Below are 23,563 nucleotides of genomic sequence, written 5' to 3'. Positions count from 1 at the left end.
AAACATGTTTTGTAAAGACAAAATGACCTTTGACCCTTGACCACCAAATTCTAATCGGTTCATCCTTGAGTCCAAGTTGATGACACACAACATAAAGATAAGAAGAGTTAAGATGAATCAATGCCAGAGAGAAATAATCTGCCCCATAAAACTGTAAATTTAGGTTTTTACACTTTGGCTTTTTTACACATTAAACAAACAACATTTAACACATTAATTAATAAGCTTTAGAGGTGCTGGTAGGTGGATTTTGTTATCTTTGAACAGAGCAATGCTAGCTGTTTCCCTGTTTCCAGTCTTTATGCTAAGCTAAGCTAATCGTCAGCCGGCTGTAGCTTCATATTTACCGAACAGACATGAGAGAGGTATCGATCTTCTTATCTAACTCTTGGCAAGGAAGTGAATGAGCGTTTTTCCCAAAATGGGAAAAGTGTCCAAGACCCTCAAATTTATCCAGTTTACCCCACAAATGCCCATTTTATTTAAGATTTTGTCCAAAGGAACCAAATCTGAGAATTTGTTCTCTTGTTGAAATCATTTACAGAGAATAAAATAATAGGAATATTAATGTAGGTACATTAACGAGGTTTCGATCTGAACAAGTGTATTTCCCAAAATGTCAAACTTCACTTTTAACAAAAGTAGTTATACACACATCACACAGGTGGGAGGATATTAGAAAACAGCATCAATCAAAAAAGTAACATCTGCAGAGGTATGAAATTAAACATTTTCTCTCAAGTATGAAAAATATTTTAGTCGCTTCTTGATGGTTTTATATTCCTAAATCCTGACGTTTCTTAGTGTTACTTGATCTAATTAATATTTCATAAAATGGTGTTAAGACCCCTTTTTTGTACAAGTATTTAAGGTTCCCTTTCCTCTAGCTTATTACGGTATATTTTTGATAAACATGTGATGATGAATCTAATGTAACATTTAATATATGAGATATATGTTTTGATATTTGTGATATTTCTGATGTTAGAATATTGTTTTTGAGGTACAACCTTCTTGCTCTTTTTGATACTCTTGAATTGTTAAATGCTTTAAGATGTTTGTCACCCTGGACGCATTGGATGATTAACCACAACTGTAATTATAGAGCTTATCAGTTTATTGGTGTGCATTACGTATAAATATGGGTTTGTTTTCCATTTTTACAAACATTTTGACTTGACGAAGATCCGAGTAGGACTGAAACATCGTCTTAACTGATTATATTCTGTAGATTGCAGTAAGTGTGCAGGCGTTACTTTTTTCATTGAACTTCCCCTTTAAAAAAACATACTTGCCTTTTTTTTGGCGTTTGGCTCCAGAAAAACATATTATACTGGCTCACACTCACGACACAGACACACAGAGTTATTTCATCTGGACATAGTACAAACACAGATTCATCTTTATTTACCAAACAATAAAAGACAAAGATAGATAACACAGACGTGACACGTACAAAGACACGTACAAAGATTTCAGTTTAGTAAACTTCATTAAGAAAATCAGGATCATAGTTTATTGAACTAATTTTAAAAACTCTTAATTGTTTCCTCCGTCACTCATCTGCATGGTTTTCTGTTCCTCAGAGCGACAGGTTGACGTCATTCTTCATCTTGCCGCTGCTCAGGCTGTGGATCATGGCGATCATCTCAGAGTGTTTGTTCAGCTTCGCCTCCAGCTGACTCTTCTGCAGCTCCAGAGACGACACCTGGAAAACAGGAATTTTTGTCAAACTTAACGGCAGGTTGTTTGACAACTTTCCTGCATTTTTCTCTTTGCTGCAGAAAGTTTTAATACATTTTTCAAGGTCAGTTATGCACTTCTGCACTGTAGTAGTCCGTTAAGTGTCTCCAGCAAAGAAATACGCTGGCATTAGTTTCATATTTATGTACAGACATGAGAGTGATATCAATCTTCTTGTTTTTTTTGGATTATCTTGTAGCTTCACTCTTGTAGCTCCGAGTTTAACTTCACAAAATTTTGGCACCAAATAACAACACAAAGACGCCCAGAAATATCAGAATCTGACCTTGTTTAAGAGTTTGTTAGCAGAAGGAGCATAATCAGAACAAACTGCAAGAAAAACTCCAAACACACAGCATATTTTAAGGCCATAATGATGCCACTTTCTTCTGGTTGGACAGCAGATTATCACAAACTAAAGTCTGTACTGATGCAGCAGTAAACAAAACCTGTATGTCTGACCAGATCTAAATTTACAACAAGCATGTCAGGCTCTTTTGATGCACCTAAAAGTTGTAATGTTTTGAATGTACAATGAGACACTAGAAGCAGCTTTGTGGGTTTGTTGTATCTCTTCATTACCTTGCTGCTGGCTTCTTTCCTCGCCTGCTCCATCTTGTCGAGCTCCTTCCTCAAAACATCCACCGTCTCCTCCAGGTCTTTTTTCTCTTGATCTTTTTCTTTTCCCTTCTCTTCCTCCGCTCGCAATTCACCACGCAGACCTGACGGAAACAAGACAAAGCATCAACATGCTGAACGACCACACTGTCGCTCCTGATGTGACCACCAGATGGAGCCAAAGTAAGAAGCTGAAATTCATCAAACTTGAAGTCATTCATGCAAAACACTGAATGGATCCCAGCAGCTGTGCGACTCATTTACATGCTGAGTTTATACGCTGACTGACCTGCAATGTCGCTGTTTTTCTGCTGCAGATCTGAATGGAGGGATCTGATCTCCTCCTCCTTCTCCTCCAACACTGACACCATCCTGAGAGAGAAAGAAACAGAATTCGGAGAAGGTGCTGCTATTACCTAAGAAATTACCTGAAGATAAATAAAAGTATTTTATTTAAGTATAAGTCATTGTGTGTGTGTGTGTGTGTGTGTGTGTGTGTGTATTACTTGTCTTGTTGCAGCTGCAGTGCTTCGTGGTTCCTCCTCAGAGTGTCGCTCTGTTTGGTGAGGGAGATGTGAGCCGACTGCAGCTCTTTCAGCAGCCGCTCGCTCTCGTTGAACCTGAACAGGAGAACGACCTGTTACACACCTGAAATCAGCTGTTAATTCCAGTAAACCTGCACACACACCTGACAGTTTGTTACCTACAGTCTGAACCTCAGTCTGAAGGTTTTATAGTGATTGTTCCTGTTTGGGTATTTGGTTCATTTAGGTTCACATTTTCAAATCGTGTGTAGAGTTTTTATGTTATCATAGCATCTTATTCTGTTTCTTTGTACATACAATATAGAAAATACTGGTGAAAACTGGTGCAGTTCACCAGTCATTCTTTGAGCTGCAATGAAACTACAACTGAGAATCAACAAAGTCTGAAACTAATTTGTCTCCAGTCTCTGTAGCTTCATCTCTGACTGATTGTACTGTTCTTCTCTGCTGTTTGTCCAGATTTCATCCCTTTTTGTGCGGCAGAAAACACTTTTTGTGACTGTTTAGATCAGTAAACGGGAAACGTGGATAAAGGGAAGATCTCTGCTGTGCTGGATCAATGAGATGAGGGGAGAGAGAAATGTAACACTGTCTGGATTTCTGCAAAATGCAAAATATTGAATTTGAGCCCTTTTCTGAAACAGAAGATGCAAACAACTATAGAGTTTTGAGTTTACGTTTCTGTGAGAATGAGCATGAGAAACGTAACTTTGGAGTTAATGACACTGGTTTTGGTTGCAGAAATACTATTTTTTTGGTTTACAAAATACTGCATCAACATTTTTACACCCTTGTGTTTGATGTAGTTTCAGACTTTCACAGACTGACTTATATGAATGTGAATTTGACCTGTTGAGCAGTGCGTTGTAGGCTCCTTTGAGGACCTGGTGCTTCTCCGAGTCCTGCTGCAGCCTGGCGTTGTGCCGCAGCAGCTCCTCCATGTCGGCCTTGGAGCGCTCTTCTTCCAGCACCTGGCTGCCCAGCTCGCCCTGCAGATCCTCGCACCGACGCTCCGCCTCCTTCAGCAGACAACCCAGCTTACGAGCCTGCAGACAGGAAACCACGCAGAGAGGAAAACAACTGTCAGCAACAGGAGAGTTTAGGTGAGACTGACTGCGGTTAATTTATCTTATTTTAAAACTATTTGCTCTGGTTCTTGCTTTCTGGTTGCTCGGTTTGTTACAAAATGCCTTTATTGCATCTCATTAACTGCTCTTTTTCTGTCTACTGTAAATTCTCAAACTAACATGTAATTAATGAGATCATAAATGTGTAATTTTAATATTAAGACTATTTTAATAACATTGTGAGTTCACTTACATTCTAGAAATTGATAAAAACTAAATAAAAGCTATAATAAGAAAAGGACAAACAAGAAGAACTTACAATGCAGCATCTAAATAAAAGTAAAGGACGAACTTTAGCCATATTCATTCCTGTGTCTACATTAAATTATTGTTATTTTTCTGATAATGGAATTTCAGACGATTAATACATCCAATAGTAGGGAGCCTCTTATAACAGGCCAATATAGGTCTGATGTTAACTAATGTACATATTAAAAAGATTAAATAAGGGTTAAAAAAAAAAAGGCTTACAATAAATAAATGTGTTATCTATTGAAGGGATGGTGAATGGTGTAAATATTGGTGCTGTATTAGAAAAATAAACATCAATCTAAAAAATATATATATTTATTGTCATATTTTGTCACATTTTTGCATTTGTACTAATATAATTATCAGTTATTGGCCCTGAAATTCCATATCGGTGCATCTCCAGCTCTGATAGGTGTATGTGTGTGTGTGTGTGTGTGTGTGTGTGTGTGTGTGTGTATGTGTATGTGTTTTACCTCGGCTTCGGCCTGAGCTTGTTGGAGGTGATACTGAGCGATGAGACGGTCGGCCTGAGAGAGAGCGAGAGCCTTCACCTCCAACGAGTCCTGCAGACGACTCTCTTTAGACTAACAGAAGAAGAAACAGAAAGATTTAACTGTTATTCTGCCAACCATCAAGACAATGTTAAAATGAAAGAGATTCACAACTATTACTGTCATTATCATTACTCTAAAGCATCATTTACACTAATACTACTATCAGTATCAGTTTTTATGTGCCTACATTGGTGGTTACTGTGGCAAACAACCCGCAGCATGTTGGAGGTGATATTACTCTGCGATAAGTGGCTGTTGGTTGTATTTTTGTCATAATGATAGTGGAAAAACACTTGAAAATTAAATTTAATTACAACGACTAAACAAAAGGTGAAAATAAGGTTCACAGCAACAGCATTTAAAGCAGGAAATGGAGGTATTTTTTTCAGTTTTTCTTACAGTAAAGAGGAAGATCAAATAATGTCTCATTTACCGCAAATGCCAAGAGTTTCTGTTCATAAACGTCGATGATCTCAGAGACATGTAAATCCTTCACTTGTTCCTGCAGCTAAAAACCACAAGGAGATATTAGTGTCAGACATTTTACACCCACAAAAAAAAATTAGCAACTGAAAGCAGAAACTGATGAACATCAGTTCATTTTAATAATTCTACGGAATCAAACCAGATATAAAATATTTACATCAGAATTAAAGGACAATACCGCCAAGTGAGATTTTTCACTCTACAGTGTACATTATATGTTAACACATCAGACTGTAAGCTTGTAGTCGAATTATCTAGTTTGTTTTTAATCACCAACTGACACATTATTTAAGTTTCTTCCACTATTAAATATCAGTTGCCAGCATGAATTAAACACACTGTACCTCCAAACCGTTCTGTATCTTCTCTACCAGACCGTGGACGCTCCTGCTGGACGCACCGGAAGAGTCCGGTACGCTGCTGTTCGTCCTGGGAGGCGGGACTTCCTGCACTGCGACACGCTTGACAGACAGCTCGGCCTCTCTCTGGCGGTAGGCGTTGTTGGCGGCGATACTTTCTCCCAGACTTGAGAAATAAAGTTTGATGAATTAAATATCAACAGTACGGAAGGAAACTGGCAACTACTTTGTCCACATTTCAGGAGTTATATTTACCTTATTCACTTATCCAACAGCAGACATTAGGATTTTTTTCTATTAATCATTATTTTCAGTTGGATTATCTGAAATTGATCCTTAAAATACCAACATTGATTTTCAATCTCGGGGTCAGACACAATATATTTTACAACAGGTTGAAAACACAAATAAAACAGCTATTTTCACTTTCAAATAGTTACATTTAAAGCAGTTTATATTTTTCACTGTTTCCCAGATCTCCGTTTTTACTTTTTTAAGCAAATGATCTTAATAAAAACCAACAAGAATGATTTCCTGCAAGTGACTCACACCAGTGATGGGAAGTCTGGGAGGTGCGTGGCTTCAAACAACAGCGAGAGTCCAGTCTGCACACGTTCTCTGCGATGGGACGTCAGAGCCAGAGAGAGGGGAGTCACTATTCTCTGGTCCTGGTAAACACACAGAAAATAAAAAAGAGGATATCTGAGGGAACCGCAGACACATTACAGACAGAAAATAAGATGAAGCACAGGTGGAGAAAAAGGCAGAGTCTTCATTGTGAGTGCTGTTTACCTGTAACATCCTGTAGAAGCTGGTCTCCATGTCCTTCACCTGCTGTCTCAGTTTGCTCATTAACTCCAGAGTCCTCAGCAGAGCTTCTGCACACACCTGACTGAAACAGACACACAAAATACACAACTGAGTCTTTATATACTAAGGCTGCAGCGGTGGATGAAGCATTAAAATAAGTAAGAGTAGCAATACCACAGCATAAAATACTTCATTAAGCTTAAAGTTCTGCATTCACTGATTTCTTTGTCCACTTGTTTTCAGTAAACAACACAGTGTTTGCTTACAGAGCAAAATTATGATGAATGTTCACTCTCTTTTAGCTCTGTTTAGCTCTAAAACCACACTGTTTGTACAAGATGTTTTGTAGAGTTTTTTCTCTGAAAACGACACTATGAGAGACGCTGAGAGTGAACCAGAACAGTAAAGTTGCAGCCGGACAGATAAACAACGAGCTGAAACTCACTATAAAGCTCCGTAAAGCTGAGAGGAGCTGCAGAGTCACTGATAATTCTCTGTAGGTTCATCACTACAAACCACGACCAACATATTACACACTGACAGATTGTATATTGATTTTTGTCTTATATACTATTGGATTATTATTGCTGATGTACGAACATGTAAGCAGCATTTAATTATGTGTGGCAGAGCTAATTTTACCCATTTTATATACTGTTGAGTGTTTTAATTTACTGTACCTAAATAAATGTAGTGGAGTAGAAGTAAAAAGTAGCATAAAAGAATCTCTGACTTGTACTCAAGTGCAGTACATGAGTAAAAGTACTACTACAAGCAGTGAAAAGTTGTATAAACAATATTATCACAAGTTTCGTTTTCACAATGAATCATTAGTAAAGGTGACTTCTCTATGGGTGTCTAACTGATGTTATCAAGTTGGTAAAATCTTGCAGTGTTTCCCCTAGGTTGACTGGTTTGTAGCGGGGGTGGGGGTGGGGGGGCATATGACAGAGACTCATCAGCCACACACTTCTCGGTTCTACACTAAAATGAGAACTGCGGGTCCACCTTAAAAGTCAGTCCACCTTAAGTGAGCCTGGTCAAGTTAAGCTAACGCGGTGTTGCTAACTTCGGGGCTAACCTCCTTCGACAGAGGAGTATTTACTTGAGGAGCTGACACACTGTAGTCTGTACTGTACATTTACTGACAGATTGACGACTTACTGCTAAACTTTTCCTCTGCTCCGCTCGCGCAACTACACGCGCACATTTACACACACACACGCGCGCGCGCACTGCCTTATTCCTTAACGGAGCAACGCTACTCTTGCAAAAACACGTACATGTCCTTTGAAGAACGAGGAGAGTGAGGATGAGGGTGTTGCACAGTGTGCGAGAGAGAATCATTAGTAGCTTGTTGACATTAATGATCGTCTGAAATTTTAGCAGCGACGCTCATAAATTTTATGAATGTAAGGGAAACACTGTCTTGTTGACAGGAAACAGTTGTGGCATCGAGATGAACCACGAGCGATTTGTTCCATCACCTGAAACGCAACCACATCATATAAAAATGCTAAGCGGGTAAATAGTAACATCAAAAAAACCCACACTTGACTGGCGCCCCTCTCAGACGCAGCGTTTTATCACACAGTCATTTTCGCAGGACACTTCATACTCTAAAATGTCCCACAGATGTAATGAAACAGCAGAAGCCGTAAATGTGTTTTTCAATCCAATTTAGCACCAAATGTCTAAAAGGGTTCTTGACTTTTAAATATGTTAAATAAATGTTACTCCAAATCCATGACTTTCTGCTTATTAAGAATTAATTAAAGCTCCACAACAAGGATGGATGCCTACAGATATATCTTAATCAAGTTAAATGTGCCAATTAATTGTGATATTGATTTCAGGTGATTTAATAATCCCCAGCACTCATGGTGACACTCATCATTCTCCATTAGTGACATACGTGTTTACAGACAAAAATCAGGCTGCTCAACCTTAAAAATATAAATCAGTTATCTGCTGTTAAACACTCCTCATCCTCTGAGGAAGGCCACAGCCCAAAACACTACGGAAAAAATATTTTTAATAAAACTGTACAAACACTCAAGCCGCCTTTTCCACCCTGAGAACTGTACAAGTAACCATGTCTAGTTTTATTTAGGGCTTAAATTAATTATTATTATTCTTATAGATTAATTTTAATTAAACAATTAATTATTTGGTTTATAAAATTTTAACGAATGAATGATCATAATTTTCCAGAGCTCAAGGCAACGTTTTCAAATATCTTGTTTTCAACCAACAAATCAAAACCTGAAGATATTGAACTAACAACGATATAAAACAGAGAAAAGCAGCAAATTCTTGCATTTGAGAGGCTGGAACTAGAAAATACTCAGCTTTCATGTTTAAGAATTATTCAAACAATCAATCAAACACCAAAAGTAACTGTCTGTCAATAGACTGATCAATTAATCACCTAAGATTTATCTCAAGTCTTTTTAGAGACACATTTCAGTTCTTTTGGACTGTCTACATCGGTTGTAAACATCAAATATTAATATTTTGATCAGCAAATAATCAATATCAATAATCATGTCTTATTGAGTAATGAACTATAAGAAGTTTGGCTTGTCAGTGACTCTCATCTGGTCTTCTATCGCTGCAAACTGCATCTAATATCAAACTAGGATCACAAAATACACCATTAAAAAGAAATGAAGATCCTTATTGATAAACCTTATTAATAAGTCTATCATACATTATAATATAAACATGTAAATAGTGATTATTAATCGTAATCACACTTTCAATTTCATGAGACCGTGATCACAATCGTGCTGGTCTCACCTACAGCACTCGCTCACCTGAGGTCGTTATCTGAGCCGGGAGGCAGGCAGGTGAGAGGGTTGTTGCTATGACAACAGGAGAAGAGGGATTCAACCTGAGAGAGGCAGAGCTGAGCGTTCACCTGACGGGACAACATGGATCTGGTGGAGTCCTCGGCGCACAGGAGTGGAAGAGTTAAGGCTTCGACATACAGACAGACACAAACAAGCAGCAGACCGACCGGGTCATGTGAAGGATATTTAGCAGCAGACCGGTGACGTGCGTGATGCGTTGGCAGTGTTTTCTTAGGTGAGCGTCTCCCTGTGCAGGATCAAGGCCCTTTAGCAGCCCTAACAGGACCGGGAGTAACATTTCCACAAAGCTCAGCACGCAATCAGACACACTGTCGGCTCCCAGCGCCTCCTGGAGAGAGAAAAGAGTCGTGGAGGGGGGGAGAGAGACAAAGGAGAACAGAGAGGAGAAAGTAGAACATTTGGGGGCCGTAGATACAGGTCATGTATGATACGTGGTGGTGATATCAGGAATGAAACTCAAGGCTGAACTGTAGATCAAAACTGCTGAAATATCAAATCAATTCAAAACATCCTGGTGGCGTAAAGGTTCAAGAAAATAAATCGCAAGGTCATCTGTTTAAGTTGAGACGAGGACCTTTGTTACATGTCATCCCTGCTTTCTCTCCTCTCATGTCACCGTCAAATAAAAGCAAAACTACTGAAAGAAATATATATATTTTATATATCAACTTAAAACTTTAGAGGTAATTGAATTAGAAAAAGTCTCTGCATACGATGACACATTATCTTTCCACACTAACAGTGATAACCTTGCAAAGAAACTGAACCCAACATTACGTTTTTATTTTTGTTTTAAGAAATGTTTTCCCTTTGCAACAAGAATAAAATCTTGTTTAGTCTTGATTATGGTGACACTGTCCGCCATTCATCTGTGTTTCATTTTCAACGCTGGAACGAGAACTCATCACTGTAAATTATACTTGTTAATGTTGGATGGACTTCACTAAAAATGTGGAGAAAGGTTAAATGTACCTGCTTTCTAACACCTGTCAGAACACATCATCTAGGAAAAAAAATCTTCCCACGTGTCTGAGCTAACATTTGAGGTTAGACCACAATTCACTGACTGAGTCACTCCACTTAAAATGTTTCTAACTGACAGGGATTCAAATGTCAAACCTCTCCACTATGTTGCTGCTGCTGCCGCCGCTACACAAGAGACCAAATAAATTTCCTCTTTCGGATAATAAAGTAAAAGTTGAATTCCTGTCGTACCTCCAGCAGCTCATTCAGCAGCTGCAAAGCCTGCAACGAGCAGGATTCAGCGCCTTCCACAGGCGAGCTCAGCCACTGCACCAGAGCCAGCCCAGACTCCACCTTGCGTCCGCCGTCCATTCCCGCCGTGTCCTGCTCGTGTCCTTTAGCTTTGAGTTTGGGTCCCACTGGTCTGAAAACCACCTCGCACAACAAGGAGCGTAGACCTGAGACGCTGCACATAGCCAGGAGGAGCTCCAACACCTGCAAACAACAGGCAAAAAAAAATCTAAATGAACTTCATCTTGAACATAATTGTTCTCTGCAGCTCATCAGTACACACACTGCTGATAAAGTTATGATCTGTCAGTAGCCTGTTTGCACATACGAGCCTTGAAATGGGTCAGAAAATGAGGAGAAAGAGGCATGAAAACCAAAATTAACTTTATTTGGTGCATGTTTCATTAACCCGTTCATGCATAGTGGTCACTCCAGTGGACAGCTATTCAAAAGCCGTGTTCTTCTATATGCATGGGATTTTAATGGTATAGTTGCACATCAGCCAACACAGTGGACTCTAGTGTGTCATCCCATACATTTCTCAAAACCAAGATGGCCGCCTGCCAGCCAGAAATACTGAGCAGCTCAGGAACATCTTGCCAATCCTTCTATAGTAATAGACCTTTGCAGGTAAATACAATTGAGTAATACAATTGTAAAAATTACCAAGCATTGATTTTATGTTGGGAGAAGTTGGACAAACTCCTTGAAAAATGTGTGTTTAAAAAAATGAAGTTCAAATATTTTTTTTCATGCCTAAAGAGGAACAAAAACACTGACTGAGGTTATCATAATTCATGCATGAAAGGGTTAAACACTTATTTAAACTTCTCAGTAACACAGATTCATGTACTACTGGAAGGTGATGACGACGGACTGGTTACCTCAAATACTGATAACGATACATCACAGACTGCACCAAGTTAATTACTGTATACTGACCTATAACAACCTATAAAGTTATATAATTATTATTCAGCTTTTTTTGGCCAAATCATATCATTGCATCGGAGTGCTACGTGGCTCGGTGCTCTTCTTGATTTGAATGCAGGAAATTAGATTTTTCTCTTCTGCTCCACAAAGGTAAACAGCAGCAGCTGTTTCTGTGTGTTTCTAAGGTCGAGTACCATGATTTAAGTTTGGAGTTGATATTAAATCAGAGTCATGTGTGATACTACACAATACATACTATCTACATGTGGAAATATACTTTTGTCAGCACAGGAGATAAAAAGTCATTTACCAACACACAGGTACAAAGGCCTGGATGATGATGTTTACAATATTTTGATATTAGTGCCGATACAATAACTACAATAAGTTTTAATACCGACTACAGCTGATGAATCCAGTAGTTGATTGACGGTATTGAAAGTAAATTAGCAACAACTGTAGTAATGAATTCATCTTTAAGGTATTTTTTAAGGAGAAAAAAAAAAAACAAACATTTCCTCTTTTTGGTCTGAGAAACTGTGGTGTGGATTTACCACAATGTTCTGACATGTCATAGACCAAAACAAATGATTAATTCAAATTGATAATGAAAGTAACTGCAGGTGAGCTAAAGAAGACCTATAGTCGAAATGCAGAAATGTATGGATGTGTGTGTGTGCCGACTAATACTTGCTAATGTTAACAAAACTATATAATTTTGATGCCTTACTTCATAAGTTTTTTGTAAACATGACTACGTGCTGAAATTTGATTGTGGTGGCCTGTTAGTAAGCGGTACAGTCAGAGGGCTTGGTGGTTATTAAATCCAGTAAACCACACGACAAAACATTTACTGGCACTACACCTGCTATGACATAATAAAGACAAAAACAACCGCAAGAAAGGTCAGTGGTGACATTGGCGCCCCCAAAGGCTGAGTCCTCTAGTCTACTCCCTTTACACCTACGATTGCACAGCCACACACAGCTCCAACGTCACTATGAAATTCACAGATTCACAGATGGTGGTGGTAGGCGTGATCTCCAATAGCAACGAGACAGCCTATAAGGACAAGGTGGAGGTTCTGTCGTCATGGTGGACGCACAACAACTTGGACTTGAATGTCTCCATGGTGGTAGACTTCAGGACGGAGAAGCAGAGGATGCTTGCTCTTTGCCATATTTCTTACTTGTTTTAATTTTACCATGTACATATAGATTCTGTGATATTCTGTTATTTTTCCCTGTATGTACCTTTATATTTTTTATGCTGTTATGTAGCTTGACGTTTGCTATTTTCACAGTTGTCGGGAGTTTCATTTCACAGCTGTTGTACATTTACACTTATGCACGTGACAAATAAACCTCTTGAACCATTAATCTTGTTTCCGCTTCGTCTCAACTCACCTTGGCTGCAGGGTCTGGGTCTGTTGATTGCAACAGTCCTAAAACTCGTGACACGCATGCTGAGAAGTGCTGATACCTAGAAGTGTTAAAAAAAAAAAAAAAGAAAGAAAAAGAAAGTGTTTCAGTGATATTTTGAGACCAGCGGAGCCACAAGTGAACAATGTGTGTATAAGTGTGTGTGTGTGTGTGTGTGTGTGTGTGTGTGTGTGTGGCAGAGGGTGGTACCTAGTGAGGCAATCTGCTATCTTAGGGCTCTTCAAGAGGTCAACCAAAAGGTCAACCGAGTAATTTCGTGTCGGAGTACCATCTCCGTTCACAATGATGTTGAATACAAGCTGGAAAGTCTGGTAGATGTTCCTTGCGTCAAAGAGCTGAGGGAGGAAACACAAACGGAGAAGATGAACAAGGTGTATTCACATCAAGCAACTCATCCTCAATTAGTTCATTCATTTATTTTTAGATAAAAACTGAAGTGAAAAGAGGAACAGAAAGGACACAAACAGTTATTTGTGCTGTTGAGGACTCTTGAGAGGCCCCCTGTAGTGTGAGAAAATTTCGCTGGCGAGTGTTTCCCACCTACCTTCTCTCCAACCTTCTCATTCAGAGTGAGGCTGGCCAGTATAGACAACGCGAAGACCACCACAGTGAGACTGTTGTGAGCCAGAAAGTTGATCAGTGTACGGTAGAATGGCTTCACGTTATCCTACAAGAAAACAAACACACACACACATACACTGTATAATACACAGGTCAGACATTTTAAAACAAGCCACGAGCTGATACTGTTTATGTTGTGGATGACTTAAACAGATTCCCTGTTCCACAAATATAATGTTTGTCATGTGGAAATAGCTTGTAAGAAGCTGGTTAGGATAAATATGTGTCAACCATAAAAAAACTTGTTCCATATAGCTTTTTTATTTTTGTAAAGAGGTTGTTGTGGTTTGTATATTTGTTCAAGTCAAATGCTTCACATTGAAGCCTCTTCAAGATTAAATACTTTACTGCAATTTCAACGTACAGTAGTTGATTGAAATTTGCTTCATCAACAAAAAAACAAACAAAAAAACTGAAGACATCACTTACAGTAACAGCACTGAGACATAAAACAAACAGTAAAAAGATAAAATGACCACAGTCAACAAAAACAACTAGAAGTTTTAAACATGTAAACTTACTACCGATTGATGAATCAACAGAGCTTTAATCTGCAACTATTTTCAAAACTGAATAATTGTTTTAGTGATTTTTTTAAGCAAAAATGCCAGAAATTTGCTGGTTGCAACTTTTCAAATGTGAAGATTTGATGTTTTTTCTTTGTCATACGTGATAGTATGATTCAATATGTTTGAGGTTTGGACTGTTGATTAGACAGAACAAGACGTCTGATGAAATCATCTTTCACTTTGAATTTTAACAGGTTTTTATAACCGCTTCCTGACATTTATAGAGAAAATGATTAATAGAAAAGATTAATCAATAATGAAAATAATCTTAAGTTGCAGCCGTACACCAAAGACACATGTTTTCATGGCATTTGGCACAAGGCTGATGTTAATTTTGAACTGAATTGCTGTGCTGAAAAGTAAAAAGAAAAACAAATCTTCATGTTGTCAAGATGTTAATCTAAAGATCTCCTCCAGACATGTTTTAAAACATATGAAAATACTCTTCTTTGAATAATATGTCTGATATGGTTTCTCCAAGTTGCATTACCTAGTTAGAAATTCTATGAAAATTCAAAATATGTTTTACTGCTGGATACAAGATGTCTCCTCCTTCACTGAGACATCTCAGTGTTTGTGCTCTGGAAGTTGCATACTGGACTACTTTCCTCTTTACAGATGAATGTGAAAACAAACTCTGCACAGAGAAGAGAACAAACATCCAATAGTTTTGAGTGGAGGGGACTTTAAATTATAGCAATGCTTCATTTTTTAATGTAACTGTTTCAAAGAGCTAGCCTATCTGTTGGTGCTATTATGCACAAACGTTTTGTTAAATAGTAGAATTCTAAATTGTAAGATTTGTCAAACACTGTTTCCTGCTTAGCATTTTAAAAATACTTTGATCAACATGTTTATATTGCTTTTGTTTCAGCTCGAAACTCCGATGTGAACCTGTGATGCTGTTAAATAAAACAAGTCTCACCCTCAAACATTAACGGACATCCTGTGTTAGTGATACAGCAGACACTCACCAGAGACTTGATGTGACTCTGCACTGAGTGGTTGTCACGACAGAGATTGGCCATAAGGCCGAGGCACGGCATGATGATGTCCTCATTGTGAGATTGACTGTGGCAAAAGATCCGAGGTGGTATGGTTAGTTGAATGGCAAACATAAGCAGTGGTTCCTCATTTATATCATGCTGGTAGATGTGGTTCTTACATGTTGGTCATGAGAAAAGTGATGAGTTCATGAATGTAGTTTGTAGACTGGAAGACGCGAGTGTTGTAAGTCACTTTCTGCAGCACCTGGAGACACTAGAAGATACAAAAAACAACATTATAACAACAATCTGTTCCTGAAATTAACATGCAGAGATCTGAGCTGTTACTGGCTTAAAATTATTTAATAACTGCACCTCAACAGTGACTAACTGTAGCTTTATCTACTGTCTTTCAATAGGAGAATTAATCTGTCTTCTCTGTCTACATGAAAAAAAGTTTGTGATTTAGTGTTAAAATGTTCTAATTTAAACATGGAAAGGTATTTGTTTACGAGGTAATCACTACATATTACCATCAGGATTTTTTAGAGACAACCTCATCTCAAAGCATTTTTACAGCACGTTGCCTAAAATGTATATTTAAAGTATGCTGTACACAGAGGAGTAAGCAGTCATATTCTTGCAATGTGTCTGCACTGACTAATAACAGACAGCAGTGACGGACTAACCTGCAGCACTAGAGGCTCGCCTGGTGTGGCGCTGTGCCGGTGGATGACAGATGCCAGGGTGCTGGTGAGGTTGTAGCTGCTGTGGAGCATCTCTCGACTTTCGTCATCACAGGCTGAACGTGAGAGCATGACGGTGGGGAAAAATACAAAGATAATATACCAGAAAGAGCTGCTAGTTCAGTTTTCTGCCACATCCTTCCTCAGTGTTGCTTTCTACTCTCACACTGTCTTCTTAAAGCAGTCTTTCTAAAGAAGCACTGTACAAGAAGAATTTGGAGATAATTTGTAGGTACTAAATAGGTGAGCTTGCAGTTTGTCAAGTGACCCCCGACTCTACTTTTTCTTTGTCTTCGCACACTCTGTGACTGTCACACAGGCTCAAACAGCGTAAACTTTATGGTTTGATGTGATCTGTGATCAGACAGGTGTTTATTGTCTACTGAGGATGAGAAGATCTTTACCTGAGGTGTTTTAACCCAGTATTTCCACAGTGGTGGACATATTGTACAGCTCACACAGTGAAGAAGAGAACAGAAGGGCCATGTTTGTAGTTTTGATTTTAAAAAGTTGTGGAAATACTGGATTTAAAAGTTGGTTTCACCACTTGCAAAGATATTCACATTCCTGGGAAGATAGTTAACACCTGACCTGTGTGATCATAATAATACCTTTAGGATGCAAACCGATGTCGGATAACAGGTAAAAACATAAGATTTATATTTCCCCTATACATGAAGGTTTGTGCTGAGAAGCCTGTGTGAGAGAGTCACAGAGTGTACAGAGTGCCAAAGTAGAGAGACAATACTTCATATGAACCAGCTGATTTGATGGTTTCCAGTAAGGTGAGACCTTGAACCTAGCAGCAGAGCAAGGGTTGTCTAATGGCTGCGTAAGATCCTATTTGCGTGCATCTGAAATCTATTGTGAAAAAAAAGCTACCTGGGTGACAACTAAGCAAGCACATCGCCAACGCAAAATATTGCCAAAGCATTTATATTCTGTTAAATGTGTTATGTGAAAGGGTGAATGTGTAAACTGGTTCACTTTACCAAGTTGTGTCAGCAGGGAGATGATGGAGCTCCTCAGGGCGGGACTAGTGTGCAGGTTTCCAACCAGCTCCACCAGCTCACTCACACACTCACTGGGCAGAACCTGACCCGACGACAGCAGCTGGTCCCATTTAAGGCCTGAAACCTCCTGCAAACATACACAACATGAATATATATATGTACACTACTGACACTATGGGCTGCATAGGCATACATTTACAAAGTGATGGTGTTGATTTGTCCCTAAAAACTTTCAATAAAGCTTAAACATCCCTAGCCAATATTGTGGCTTCTAACCACAAGTATGAAACAGATTATTTGGGTTTGAGAACATCTGCAGTGTTGTGTGTTTGCTTCAGACAGGCACAGTCAGCTGCTATGTGGGAATTGCTCAACATAACCTCATCTGTCACTCATCCTCATTGCAACATGAATTTCTTTGTAGTTATCTAGCCAGAAAACCAATTTATGCATTTTGAGGTAAAGACCGTCGAGTCAAGTAAGGAGAAGTAGTTTGTGGCTACTGTATGTACGCCACCACTTGTGTTTTGTAATTTGTTAAGGTGCTTTCAGTTCTGTTGTTGTGTTTTATACCTCACCATAACCTCTGGTTTACTTGCATCCTTATAGGTCGGGTTCACAGTTTTTCCAAGTCTGTCTTACAACAACAGTAAGGAGCCCAAATAAACAGTGAAACCTGTTTTTCTTGCTGTAATCATTCCTCCTGTTTATACTGACCATTAGAAGATCCCTTCATAATACACTTACAATGTACGTCTGACAAGTAGGCATATTTTTATTGCATGTTGTGATTATTTTCTATTGAATACTGAAGTTTGCCACCAGCTGTGCATAGATCTGAATCAAACAGTGACTTGTAAGAATGACATTAAGCACATCTATCCCAGTGGTGCTATCCACAGTACTGAAAGGAAAGTTTAATTCTGGCATGTTAAGCTGCATTTAAGAAGCTTTAGCTTTTAACCTTCTGTTTTTATATATATGATCACATCTCCTGTGTGTCTGGACGAGGAAAGGACGAGGCATGAACTTGACATCACATCGCTGAGAGTGAAAATATCATGATACTTGATAAATTAAATTTAAAAAATGGCTTAAAATATTCCTGCAAATGCAGTAGTCAAGTTCAAGTTTTGTAATTGTTTTATTAAAGTTCATAATTATTTTATAAATGTTACTGTAACAGCTGCAAGAAAGCCCAATATACTTCATAGTCTATATAGGCCCACTGTAGTTCTGATTTATTTTCATGAATAGAAACAATTCAAAAACATCCCACCTCTGATTTTTTCACAAATCGCACCCTGATTATATAATCGTAGCGTTAAAATATGATACACACGTCTCTGGTCGCAGGTAGGCTGTCAACAAGCGCCATCAAGTCAGACCAGAGGCAGAAAGTAGAGCTCACCTCCACTTGTTTCTGTAGCTGCGCCGCGGTTTGTGCTGTTCTGCTGCCTGTGTACTGCTGGATAGCCAGCAACAGAGACTTCAGACACGTAGTCATGTCCATCCTGTGGTACAAAACAGTTAGACAACATATTAACTCCCCAAATTAACGTTTAAAGCAAAGTTTAACAACGTCCATCTTCAACCTCTAACGGCTAACACCAGCTAGCAACCTTCTCTTACAGTTTCATGACAACAGCTTTAATTCACGAGTTTATTAAAACCGTTAGCCGCTGTTCATGTATTAAGAACATTAGTTACATGAGACATTAATGTGTTTGTTACCTGCAGACTACCTATTGAGGTTTTCTTTCTCTAAGAAACATCAACAACAACAACAACCGGCAACACAACAGCAACTTGCTCCCGCTTGGAGCTTCGAACGGGAGAGGAGCGGACCATGTACGAGAAAGGGGAGCTTAAACGTACTTCTATGAAGTTAATACTGATTCATGTACAATATAAACTAATAAATTCTAGTACTAGATAGGTTGTTGTATTAAATAAAATAACATGTAAAAGTTTACTTGTACGTTTTTGATCAATTATGGGAACTGAAATTGTATCCCCCCTTTTAGAAGTCTTGGACGAAGCCATGCTAGAAATGACGTAATGCGAGGGGTGGAGCAAAACCAGCCCTAATAAAATAAAATAAAAACAAACAATAAAAATAACAAGAACAAAAAAAAAATACAATAAATAAAAAATAAAAACAAAATACATTGAAATAAAAACAAAAAAAACAATCAATTAAAATTAAAAACAAATACAATAAAATTAAATAAGGGTGTTTTTTTATTTTAATCAGTTTGATTTATATTTAACATGATTACATCAGATAAAAGTCAGTCCCAAATAATAAAAAAAAATAAAGACTTAAAAGAGTGATATTTTTGATTTGAAAAGTTGTGTACCTTCTTGGTGAAATGTTTTATTTGTAGACTAATTTAAGATATTTTGTTTTTAAACCAAGTCACTATAGTTTATTTGGTACACCTGTACAGTCTAATGCAATTACAGTTTGTTACGTTTGTTATTGTAATGCACTGTAACACTTTGTCCAAGGAAGTGTTACAGGAATGATGCAAAAACATCACAAAGCTATATCTATTGCAGGACTGTTGTGTTGGATTGCATTAGATTTTACAGGTGTGTCTAATAACCTAGAATTTATTTATTTATTTATTTATTTGTGTATTAGAAGTCAAATATCCCAACTGCTTTCAAGGGAAGTGTTTTCAAAAAGGAAGAGCTCGGGAACTAACAAAGTTCTGACTGATACATTTTTGAAGTTCATATTGATACTTGAGAGTTTTAAAAAACTAATTTAATGTTCATTTAGCTGATATTTGTTTTTGTGGTTTTGTTTTTACATAAATACATAACATTTTTGATACCTTGTGGAACAAACTTTTCTGCACTCTCAGGTGGACAAACTAACAGTAACAATCTTTTTTTAAAAACAAGCATATCTATACGGCAATGTCATTACTTTTTTTTTTACAAAATGTATGTTTTTAGCATTTTGTCTTTATTAGCAGAGATGCAGACAGAAAACAAAAGGGAGGGAAAGGGAGATATGACATGCAACACTGGACTCAAACCAGGGCATTGCAGTTATCTTGTATGTGGACCTCTGTCTTGAATCAGCAAGTGTGTCAGTCTGGCTTTATGAAACCCAAACAAAATGTAAACTATGAATGAACACATGCTCCTTTATGGATACTTTCAAGTATCACATGGTAATCACACGTTCCTCAATTGAATTTCATTAATTCAAGATTTGTTGCTTAAACTTGACTGATGGATGGTGAATGTACAGGGCTGCTTGAAAGTTTGTGGACTCTTTTTCTATTTCTACATAAATATGACTTAAATGTGATCAGATATTTACACAAGCCAACAACTAGATAAAGTGAACTCGATTAAACAAACGAGACAACGCTTCTGGTAACTGTTTATCAGCTCTGCACATCAGCTCATTCCTCCTTACAGAACAGTCTCAACTCAGGGATGTTGGTGTGCTTCTTTGCATGAACTGCCTGCTTCAGGTCCTTCCACAGCATTTCTACATTCCAAAACATTATCTTTCTTCTAACCATTCTTTATTAGAGCGACTTGTGTGTTTAAGGTCAATGTCTTACTACATGACCTACTTTCTGTTGAGCTTCAGTTCAAAGACGGATACTTTGACATTTTCCTGTAGAATGTGCTGGTACAACTCAAAACTCGTAGCTCCATCAATGATTGCAAGCCGTCCTGGTTCAGAGGCAGTAAAGCAGTCCAAACCATGATACTACCACCACCATGTTTCACAGATGGGATAAGGTTCTTATGCTGGAATGCAGTGTTTGCTCATCTCCAAACGTAATGCTTCTCATTCAAGCCAAAACAGTGCAATTTTAGTCTCATCCGTCCACAGAACATTTTTTCCAGTCATCTTCTGGTCTATCCATATTGTCTTGAGCGAACCGTAGACGGCAGTAATGCTCTTTTTAGAGAGTCGTGGCTTTCTCCTTGCATGTCTGCCATGCACAATATTGATGTTCAATGTTCTCCTGATGGTCAACTCATGAAATTTGACTGTAGCCACTGCAAGAGAGGCTTTTAGTTTCCAAGACGTTACCCTGGGGTCTCTTGTGGCCTCCCAGGCTATTACACGCCTGCTCTTGGTGTGATCTTTGTTGTTCAACCACTCCTGGGGAGGACAACAATGGTGTTGAATGTATTCCATTTGCACACAATCTGCCTGACAGTCGACTGGTGGAGTCCAAACTTTTTAGAAATGGTTTTGTAACCCTTTCCAGCCAGGTGAATATCAGCAACTCTTCTTCTAAGGTCCTCAGAAATCTCCTTTGTTCAAGCCATGATACACTTCCACAAACCTGTGTTGTGAAGCTCAGAGTTTGATAGTGAGGTCCCAGATTTCTCTTCTTTAAATAAGGCAGGGCCTCCCAGACTCACACTTGATTGTCATCCCATTGATTGAAACACCCAACTCTAATTTCCCCTTCAGATGAACTGATAATCCTAGAGGTTCACAAACTTTTGCCATGCACAAATATGTAACATTGGCTCATTTTCCTCAATAAATAAACAAACAAGTATAAGGTTTTTATCTCATTTGTTTAACTAATGTCTCTTTATCTCGTTTTAGGACGTTTTAGGTCGTATTTTTGCAGATATAGAGCAGATTTTAAAGGATTCACAAACTTTCAGGCAGTATGGGAGAATGGGGTCAATAGAGCCAGTGGGTAAAATGAGTCACCCCCTTTATCTAGGTAACCATGAGCAAAAGTAATCATGTGACCACAAATTAAGGAAGTATAGTTCTTACTCAATCCATCTTGGACTCAAGCACGTGGAGAGAGTGGTCAGCAAAACAGAGCAAAAAAAATGATATTTGTCATGACAAGTGAATTCATCATGTTACTAAAGTGATCAGTCTTGTATCTAAATTAAAATAGATAAGTTTTGGACATTATTACATGTTAATTTAAGTCAGTGTAAGCTACAAAACAAGGTCATAAACTCAGCATAACTGTAGCTCTGAACCACTGTGTCAGGTGGGGAAGCAGGAGTGGACCCTGGTAGTGATTGGCTGAGGGAAACACAGGAAGCAGGGCAGGGCTGACGAGACTGATACAGGGCAGGTGTGGGGAAGACACACAGCAGAGCAGGACTAACGAGGGTGAAGCAGGGCAGGTGAGGAGGAGTACATGAACACTCAAGGGAAACACAGAAACAAAACCAAAACCCAAAAAACACAATACTCTAAATACAACCCACACCAACCTGTCCAAGAACCATCATGAGCCCAAACTAACGTACACAACACACCTGGCTAAACAACAAAAGGCAGTCCAAACCCACCACCCAAGAAAACCCATGTGACCCGAAGGACTAAACAGAAGTGCAAACCAGGAGACCCCAAAGAACACAAGAACATAAAAAGACCAAAAAACACACGTCCAGGCAGGGTGTGACACACTGTGTGAGACAGTTTTGTCAGAATGGAGGTTGTGGAGTAAAACGTGCCAGTGGCGGGGAAAGTTGAGTCAATGGTTCAATTTACCTCCAAAAATTATTTTCTGATATTCTAGAGACTAGAGACCCTGTTCATGTTTGATCCCTGTTACAAGTGCTACAATGTTGATGAATAAATACCTAATTGTTGACTAATGTTGAGTTTAAGCCACACACAAACATGCTGTACATACAGACGGGTGACAAATTAAAGGAAAGCCAACATAAAGGGTCTTAGTAATTTGGTGTTTTGATGATGGTGGTGGAGAACGCTGTCCAACACATCGGTCCAAAATCTCCCAAAGGTATTCAAATAGGTTGAGATCTGGTGACTGCGAAGGTCATAGCATATGGCATATGGGGCATTGTCACCCTAGAAGAGACCACTCTAATCAGGATAGAAATGTTTCATCCTAGGATGAAGCTGATCACTCACAACTACTTTGTATTGATTAGCAGTGACCCTTCCCTCTGAGGGGACAAGTGGACCCAAACCATGTCAGCAAAATGCCCCCAAAAGCATATCAGAGCCCCCAGACCCCCTCACTGTAGGGGTCAAACATTCAGACCTGGACCAGTTTTTCCTTTAATTTGTCACCTGTCTGTATACAAAAAAGCACATTTACACACACATACTTTCTGTAGTTAACACTCAAAGATCACAGTTTAATCTTTACTGAAAATGTTGAGGTAACATGTTGAACAACAAGACACAAACATATGGTTTTACTTAAAAGTACAAGTTTTGCCTTTGTTAAATTGATGGCATTAATAAAGTTCAAAATTATTTTTAATTTCATAATTAATTTGTTGATTTTGTGTAATTTTTATATCAGTATGTAATGGTAGCACTATTTTCCTATAGAGCACTACATTTACCCCATCCCCATGCTCAATTTACCCCTACCATAGGGTAAGTTGTGCCATAGGACTAACTTTTTTTGATGGGTCATTATTCTAAAACCATAATAATTAGATAACTTGTTTTAATTTCCATGGGTAGACAACGACCTGAGGTATATATAGTAACTATTATTTGAAGCAAATACATTTTCATTTTGCAGTAAAATCATCAAATGTAAAAAGTGGCTCATGTTATCCCGTTCTCCCCTACTGGTTATGTATATGTGTAGTGTAAATGCATTGTATCTGTG

At 38.4% G+C, this 23,563-nt stretch overlaps 1 protein-coding gene across 3 annotated transcripts; it reads right to left on the bottom strand.

The window, feature by feature from the left end:
• Positions 1-1,365: 1,365 nt before the first annotated feature.
• On the bottom strand, positions 1,366-21,931 carry cip2a (cellular inhibitor of PP2A). Of its 3 annotated transcripts, none has more exons than XM_067577803.1 (22): positions 21,721-21,931; positions 18,346-18,448; positions 16,914-17,061; positions 15,865-15,977; positions 15,355-15,449; positions 15,164-15,260; positions 13,544-13,666; positions 13,189-13,334; positions 12,964-13,039; positions 10,586-10,828; positions 9,536-9,698; positions 9,314-9,461; positions 6,477-6,576; positions 6,234-6,352; positions 5,670-5,850; positions 5,273-5,347; positions 4,759-4,869; positions 3,756-3,952; positions 2,868-2,981; positions 2,651-2,733; positions 2,326-2,465; positions 1,366-1,708 (listed from the first exon to the last, which is right to left on the bottom strand). In XM_067577803.1, the coding sequence occupies exons 2-22, from the start codon at positions 18,445-18,447 to the stop codon at positions 1,583-1,585; spliced, it is 2,700 nt and encodes an 899-aa protein (XP_067433904.1). In that variant the 5' UTR covers position 18,448; positions 21,721-21,931; the 3' UTR covers positions 1,366-1,582. The 3 variants fall into 3 exon arrangements, with proteins under 3 accessions (XP_067433904.1, XP_067433905.1, XP_067433903.1); XM_067577804.1 differs by lacking the exon at positions 21,721-21,931 and adding an exon at positions 18,917-18,936; XM_067577802.1 differs by lacking the exon at positions 21,721-21,931 and adding an exon at positions 18,669-18,808.
• Between the last annotated feature and the right edge of the window lie 1,632 nt (positions 21,932-23,563).

This window comes from Thunnus thynnus, chromosome 21, assembly GCF_963924715.1.
Source record: "Thunnus thynnus chromosome 21, fThuThy2.1, whole genome shotgun sequence".
Taxonomy (NCBI): Eukaryota; Metazoa; Chordata; class Actinopteri; order Scombriformes; family Scombridae; genus Thunnus; species Thunnus thynnus.
Note: the sequence above shows the minus strand (reverse complement) of the source record. Positions and strands in the feature narration are given on the sequence as shown.